The sequence below is a fragment of the Humulus lupulus genome, chromosome 2, assembly GCF_963169125.1.
Source record: "Humulus lupulus chromosome 2, drHumLupu1.1, whole genome shotgun sequence".
Taxonomy (NCBI): domain Eukaryota; kingdom Viridiplantae; phylum Streptophyta; class Magnoliopsida; order Rosales; family Cannabaceae; genus Humulus; species Humulus lupulus.
This window is the reverse complement of record NC_084794.1, coordinates 14482905-14490715: the sequence shown is the minus strand read 5'-3', so window position 1 is coordinate 14490715 and position 7811 is coordinate 14482905. Positions and strand designations below refer to the sequence as shown.

Below are 7811 nucleotides of genomic sequence, written 5' to 3'. Positions count from 1 at the left end.
AACACACAATATTACTCTAGCCCATAGACTATATCCCTCTATTAACTCACCAAGTTGAACTTTATCTTCTTTATATATTAATTTGTTTATTAAATAAGTCTAAGTCCCACTTGGTTTGGACCATTTATTGTCCCATCTAAACTCCAAAATCCAATAATTAGCGAATTCCATAACATCTTAACCTAGGTCGAGTTCCACAATATCAATTCACCATTAAAGAAAGAAAAATAGCTTTTATTAATTAACTACGTTATATATATAATAATATTTTAATGGGTATTTGCTTGCACGTCCCTAATAAACAAACACAGATATCTATCTGTCAACATGACGGCCCATATTAAACCCCTCCGGCCTCCTTCTTCTTCTTCTTCTTCGTCTTCTCTCTCTCTTTCTCATTTTTCAGGCTGCTGCCCCAGAATATCAAGCGAAATCCAAGGCTCCAGATTCACTCACGTGATCGACCTCTTCTGATCATGGACCGTCGATTAGACTACACCGAACCCATGTCTGAAAATGGCCCGGACTCTCCCTCCTCCGGGGACGACATGAACAAAACGACCTCGTTTGAGCCGTCACCCAAGAAAAGGTTAGTGTTTTTTTCCCTGTTATTGGTTCTGGTTTTACTTATGTTTTAAATTTGTTTGGTTTACTGAAAACTTTTTCGGGGGTTTTCTGTTTTTGGAAACGTGGTTCAGTAAAAGGGGAGTACAGAAGAGAGTTGTGTCAGTGCCGATCAGTGACGTGGAGGGATCTAAGAACAAGGGTGAGGCGTATCCGCCGTCCGATTCGTGGGCCTGGAGGAAGTACGGCCAAAAGCCCATCAAGGGATCTCCTTATCCCAGGTACGAAATCTGATTTTCCTTACTTAAATTCCATCCCTTTTTTTTCTGCTTTTAATTTTGAGAAATAAAAGATCTGTGCTAACGTGAGCTGGGTGGCGCTCGCGTTAACGTTAGAATCCACCATCTCCGCCGGGTAATGTGTGCGCCGGCGCCGCCGGCAAGTTGATTGACGTTTGAATCTGGAGTTTTGAATAATTACACTCTGGGGTTTGGGGTTGTGAGTGGCCTTGTCCCTTTCTGGAGGCGGCTATGCTAAAATGCGCTTGAAGGAGTTGTTGGGAACGTTGCTTGTGTTCACACGCTCCAACACAACGTGTGGGATAACGCTCCATCATAATGCTACCGAATCTTCTCTTCCCCGTACCTAAATGTTTCACGTGTAAAAAATAGGAAAAGACAAATTTATCCGAACGTCCAAAAACACATTAGTGAGGCGTGAAACACACGCGCCGTGGTTGGGTTGTAGATTGCAAACTGTAGTGTAGTACTTAACTTCACCAGTTTGGATTATCTTCTTATATCATATGATCCCTATCTGATAATAATAATAATTATTTTTGATAAATAATATGTATTTTTAAATATTAAATGTTTATTTTATTTACAGGGGATACTATCGATGTAGTAGTTCGAAGGGCTGCCCCGCTAGAAAACAAGTGGAGAGAAGCCGTGTGGACCCCACAATGCTCTTAATCACCTACGCTTGTGATCACAACCATCCCATCCCCACCAAATCACACTTATCCACCACAGCCGCCGCCTCCGCCGCGGCGGCCGCCGCAAGATCTACCTCGGCCACGTCATCCTCATCCGGCGCCGAAGACGTTCCAGCCAAAGCTCCAGTAGGGGCGATCGCGGTATTCTCTGGCCAATCCGAACTCGTCAGTGATGGCTCGGCTGCGTTGCTCAGCGGCTGCGGATATCGCCACCAGTGGTTCGACGATGACGACGTCGTTTCGACGGCCATCGTACTGGAGAGCCCGTTTATGGAGGGAAACGGTGCTTACATGGACGATGACATTTCGATGGCGTTTTCTTCGGTGAGCAGCGAGGATGAGTCTCTGTTCGCTGATCTCGGAGAGTTGCCGGAGTGCTCGGTGGTGTTTCGGCGGCGGATCGTGGAACCGGAGGACCAGAACCGGAGGTGTAGCCTGAGTGCGGTTCCCTGCTGCGGCAGTACAGGATAAGGACCCCTGGATCACCGATTGTTCTGGCTTTAGATGTTCTAATCAAAAAGATTTGAGTTTTCAATTCGATAATTGTCTCTCATTGAAAACCTCCCTGGTGGGGTTTCCCGTACCATATTATAGCTCCAAATTTCTTGTAAAAAAACTTTTTTTTCCTTTTTCTTCTAAATTCTCTTAATCTTATTTCTTGTTTTGTCTCTATCAAAAGTGTAAACAAAAAGAATAAAAAAGTAAGAACTGAACTTTTTTCTTTTCAAAATCTTATCCTTTTTCTTTTTTCTCATGTTTATTTTAGTCATTCTTTTTTGTCTCATAGTAGTTGGCATTTCTCAAACATACATAGCCGCCCCGCCCATTTCCAGAAGATTACATTATCTAAGGTGATTATATATGAGTGAGAATAATTATATATTTAGAACTTTAACATATTTGGGCTTGAAACCAATTAGGCCCAAAGCCCACAATGTTTGGGCTCACCTGTTCTGGACTTTGTGCCAATAGTTTCAAGAAAAATACTCAATCGGTAGAATAGTCATGATTCATTCAGCTGAAAGTAAATTTGTAACAAGCAAAACAATCCACATGACATTATCAATTACAAGACCAATTCTAGTAGAGTGATAAAATGCAACTTCCCCAGACCAATTTATGAGACAGATTAGATTCTTATTCTACAGAATCATTTTGTGTAAAATCATGTACAGGGAAAATAGAGGACAACCGCTGTTGCAAGAGAAGAAACACGAAGGCTAGCTTGAGCAGCATCCGATTCTCTTAAAAACAGATGAATCTTCTTTGACATTTATAGTCTCTCCTTTGGAGGGAAGTGTGGAACTGCCTCCAGCATCACCTGCCTCGACAGCCCTCTTGCTCACGATCCGATATATCTGACTCAAGACCTCAGTGAAAGCGCCGTCCACATTGGTTGCTTCCAGGGCAGAAGTTTCCATGAAGTAGAGGGACTCCCTCTCTGCGAAGGATTTTCCATCCTCAGTTGAGACGGCCACTAGGTGACGAAGATCGGATTTGTTGCCAATGAGCATGACTACAATGTTGGGATCAGTGTGGTCCCTCAACTCCTTTAACCACCTCGCTACATTCTCAAATGTTGAGTGTCTGGTAACATCGTACACTAGTAAAGCACCAACTGCTCCTCGATAGTAGGCACTGGTTATGGCACGATACCTACAAGAAAAGGGCATTCAAAATGAAAATTACACAATATAATGGCTTCTATATGGTCACTCCACTAACAAAGCACCATATATATGATTGTATGGAAAGAGCTTCTCACTAAGACAATAGGGAAAAAATATCTAGTTCAATTTAAGAGGCCTACAAGAATGATTTCATTACATTATGTTTGCATGAAAGTTTACACTGCATATTTCAAATAAGTAGTCTTTTGAGTTGATGTTAGGACACTCTGACAAAAAAGAAAGTTGGATGTTAGGACACACGCAAAACACAAAGATTTGAAAAACTCATGTATAGCTTTATGGTAGGTCCAGAGTCAGCTAGCAAGCCAACAACTCAACATATCTTCCCTCAATGCATTCCTCCAATATGGAAAGATTTAAATTTCTGTTAGAAACATATCTCAATGTTTAGATAAGCTATCTAATTATCAAAAACTCCAGTCATTAAGATATCAGAAATGATGCTCGAAGCTTTGAACAACAAATAAGATTCACTGAAGGCTGATAACTAGTTTTGAAACTTTTAAACTGAGATTTCACAAGCTTAATGATACATTTGACAACATTTTGATCTATAGTTTTACCTTTTTGTGGGATATGAAACAAAAGTTATGTAATGGAAAAAAAAAAGAGTACAAGAAAGATAAGGTATCCTATAAAAGACAGACGAGCAAACATACAAACTAAGGACAAAAAATAAGTGCAAAAATGAAACTAGACACTGCTAAACAAAGTATTCGATAGGAACTTCAGTGTTTTTCCAGCAAACAGTAATTAATGAAAGCAGAAAGCCCTTATATTCCTTTGTCACTTAAGCCCAAGGAGATGCTAGAAATTAAATTTTTATCAAAAAGTTTGCTAGCAATTTTTTCTCCAACTATTGGTCTTATTGACTAGCATTCTTTCATCCTAGTTATGTAATGCATAATTTCATTATTCGCATAGTGCCTGCGTAGTTCTTACTAAATTAAACATGTTTGAGAAATTACATTGGTTGCAAACACCTATCAAAAACCTAAAACGCAGAATGCCCTTGGGGCTTTCAATACAATCAAATAGAAAGCGAAACACAGTAGTTGCTAAGAGTAAAATTCAAGAAAAAGAGCCGGTTGTTTGAAAAATACTAGGATATAATAAATTGTATTACACCCAGAGTAAAAAAAAGTCGAGGAACATTTGATATTCCAGCTAAGGAAAACAGCTTTCTTCTTTCAAATATTAAGAGAAACTCTGAATGACTAATGATGTATGCATTGTATGGCACCACAGATTCTCTTTTATATTGAGACCCCATAAAAGTATACATCAACTAAATATTGAGTATCTAATTGTGAAGTACAAGATACCAACAAAGTTGCAAGCAAGTACAAATCATTGACCAGGTGACTCCAAAAAGTAAAATCAGTTTTATTATTGCAGACTATGATAAAATATTATGATGCTTCTGAATATCAATAGTACCAAATGATTCATAAACATTACTAATGTTTCATAGACTCTAGCCTTTGGTCAGATTCCAAACTCATAGAGTAACTTCTCTCCCCAAATATCTAGAAGCTGAGTATCATAAGCAATCTTTTGACTTCTGATTTAAATTCAGAGTTAAAGAGATTTAATTTTATATTGAGGTTAACAATGAATTAAATTGGCCTAATTCTAGCAAATGGCTTGCCGTTTCTATCAATTAACATTCAATAATAACTCCCAATGAGTTCCATTTTGACTTTGTTATTCAAGTTTCTATGCTCTAAGCTCTAACACAGTCAGAAAACCATGCTGAGTAATAGGTACTAATGCATCTCAACCGATCTGTCTTAGAACTAATGCTAATAAAACTATACTCACCTTAGGTGCATAAACACAGAGATTGTCTCAACAACAAATTTCTCTTAGCTGAACCAAGCAAGTTTAGATTACAACATATATCAGGGAAGTCTAGATACTGAGGCATCAACTCCACATTTCATAATTGAAGAATATAAAATTTTCATTGTAAACATAACAAGAAAATACTATATTTCAATTACACAATTACTACTACCAAGTTCTAACTGGAGTTTAAAACCATTTCATCCTGGCTTCTAGTTTAATGCCAACACACAATTAACTACACCAGATATCCAATTAAACAAGCCAAACATTCTTGGTGACCAGTAAATGTCTATGTGAAAGCTTGTTAAAATCTGTTTTTCAAAAGAGGACATTCCTCCGTGTTAATGTTTATTTTTAGTACAGGGTACATATTAGCAATATGACAGCACCAACACCAAACACAAAACCCCTTAATTATGATCAGTCTGCCTTCCCCATCGTATCTAACAATTTTTCACTCTTTCTAGCAAAAGAAATAAACTATTAACCAGGCAGAAAGGCTTTCCAAGTTCAACTATTACTCGGAAAAATAAAACCCCCCCAATTAGTAGTGAATATTGATAGTCAAAACAATATTTTTAGTTTTTACTGAATTAAATATAATGGCTCATATTCAAGTTTCAAATCAATTAATAGAATAAAATATAGCAAACTATGAAGAATCAGCAAACAAAGTAAGCAAAATTTTAAAAACAATTGTATTGCAAAATTAAAAAACGTAGCTTAAAAGTCAAAAAATAGCTTATCTAGAGACAAACTGAATAAAAGCCTGACAAGAAACAATCAGCCTTATTGCCCTGAAACGAACCCACATAAACCCCACAACACAAAACAAATGACCAATAGCAAAAACAACTAAACTAATTAGAAAGAGCTACCACCTTAACAATTGATCAAAACCCATGCAATCAATTTCATATCTTTTCACAAAAATCAAACGAAAGAAACCCATGATCATGAGGCAAAACAATCAAAACCCATATTAGAAAAACCAACAAATTAAACAAAAATAGTCACCTTTCTTGGCCAGCAGTGTCCCAAATCTGAGCCTTGATGACCTTCCCATCAATATTCAAACTCTTGGTCGCAAACTCGACCCCAATAGTGGACTTCGACTCGAGATTAAACTCGTTCCTTGTGAACCTGGAAAGCAAATTCGACTTACCCACACCAGAATCACCAATCAAAACCAGCTTGAAGAGATAATCATACTCATCTTCAGTTTTGTACGCAGCCATATATTAAGTTTTCAATCTCAACCCTTTTGAAGAAATGAGAATGAAAACAAAAGCCACTATTTTTCTTGGTGGGTTTCTCTCCGAAGAGGTCGAGGTTAACAAGAGAGTAAAGAAAAGAAAATACCGTTCAATAGTTTCGTTTATATATATATAATTTTTTTTAATCTTTATATATACAATTTAAGAAGTTTCACTTTGTTCGGTTTTGAAGCTTTTTGAAATGAAAGAGATGATAGGGACTGATAAAGAAAAGGAGTTAGCTAGAATGTAGGCACAAAGAGTAGAAAGGTTTAAGACCTCCAACGTTACCCTTTTTTTTAAAAGAAAATATATATAAAAAAAGATAAACAATTTGAAGATAATAACAAAAAATGTCCTAACAATTTTAGTTAAGTAACACTATCCAACCTGACAAATTCTTATATTTAGACTTTGAATTTTAGATAAATCCAACCTGAGTCAAAATTAAAAAAATAATATTTCTAGCAAAACAAAATTTAATTATAAAAAAATAATTGTGAACTAATCATGTAAGGATAAGATTTGTTTTGTTTAAAAAGTGTATAATTTCATGAAGATGTTTTCGTATTTTATGATATATGTTGTAGAAATTTGTGGCAAAAATCAAGTAAATTTTTTTACTGTATAAATTTACTTTGATGATTTAAGTACAACAATTAAAACTACTTGATAATTTTTGTCTCAAATTTTTCTTGTATAAAAAAACACTTAAACCATGTAAATTTAATTATTATAAATATTAGGAAATTTACTCTTTTGGTATTTTATATTTTTGCAAAGTATCATTTTGTTACCTTTTGTTTTCAATAATGCTCATATGGTACCTGTATTTTAAAATTATATATATTTGATACCCTAGATTCAGATTTGATAGATAAAATTTTGTCAATATGATCAAACTGTCATCAGTTAATTAAGTAATTAAATTTAAATTTGGAACTTACATAATTGACAGCAGTTTGATTAAATTAGTAAAATTTTATTAATTAAATTTGAATTTAGGGTACCAAATATGTACGATTTTAAAATACAGAATACCATATAAGCATTATTAAAAACAAAAAATATCAAAATAATACTTTACAAAAACACATTATATCAAATAGTTACCTAACCTGCCTATTAAATAAAAGCAGCATACCTTGACTATTTTTGCTCATAATACACAGCAACACGACAATACCAAATTAACTGTATGAGTTTGATGGTACACTTTTGAACTATTTGAGACCATTATTTTAGAGTCCGAAAATTACTCTCTAAAACTTTGAGAATGGTTTGCAAGGTAATAAAATTGATGTAAAAAAAAATGATTAATCAAAACAGCTTATTTATTATTATTATTTCAGTTGAGTTGACCCCATATTTATAATATTTGAATTTATTGTCGAAAGAGAATTCCCAAAATGCTGTTACCATCAGCTAGGTGGCTAGAAGAAAACTCTACCA

General features: G+C 35.5%; 2 protein-coding genes across 2 annotated transcripts; one reads left to right on the top strand and one right to left on the bottom strand.

Annotated features, from left to right (window-relative positions):
* Nucleotides 1-234: 234 nt before the first annotated feature.
* Nucleotides 235-2291, top strand: LOC133817350 (probable WRKY transcription factor 69). Its single transcript, XM_062249847.1, has 3 exons — nucleotides 235-589; nucleotides 699-845; nucleotides 1453-2291. The coding sequence occupies exons 1-3, from the start codon at nucleotides 477-479 to the stop codon at nucleotides 2030-2032; spliced, it is 840 nt and encodes a 279-aa protein (XP_062105831.1). The 5' UTR covers nucleotides 235-476; the 3' UTR covers nucleotides 2033-2291.
* A 261-nt stretch (nucleotides 2292-2552) lies between these two features.
* Nucleotides 2553-6506, bottom strand: LOC133817351 (ras-related protein Rab11D). The gene is made up of 2 exons (XM_062249848.1): nucleotides 6121-6506; nucleotides 2553-3217 (listed from the first exon to the last, which is right to left on the bottom strand). The coding sequence occupies exons 1-2, from the start codon at nucleotides 6339-6341 to the stop codon at nucleotides 2782-2784; spliced, it is 657 nt and encodes a 218-aa protein (XP_062105832.1). The 5' UTR covers nucleotides 6342-6506; the 3' UTR covers nucleotides 2553-2781.
* Between the last annotated feature and the right edge of the window lie 1305 nt (nucleotides 6507-7811).

What these genes read in the sequence shown, in the direction of transcription:
- LOC133817351 (XM_062249848.1), bottom strand. Translation starts at nt 6,341, where the DNA reads ATGGCTGCGTACAAAACTGAAGATGAGTATGATTATCTCTTCAAGCTG. An exon ending in GACACTGCTGGCCAAGAAAG is followed by an intron (nt 3,218 to 6,120) that starts GTGACTATTTTT and finishes CTTTTCTTGTAG; the next exon opens with GTATCGTGCCATAACCAGTG.
- LOC133817350 (XM_062249847.1), top strand. Translation starts at nt 477, where the DNA reads ATGGACCGTCGATTAGACTACACCGAACCCATGTCTGAAAATGGCCCG. An exon ending in GAGCCGTCACCCAAGAAAAG is followed by an intron (nt 590 to 698) that starts GTTAGTGTTTTT and finishes AACGTGGTTCAG; the next exon opens with TAAAAGGGGAGTACAGAAGA. An exon ending in AAGGGATCTCCTTATCCCAG is followed by an intron (nt 846 to 1,452) that starts GTACGAAATCTG and finishes TTTTATTTACAG; the next exon opens with GGGATACTATCGATGTAGTA.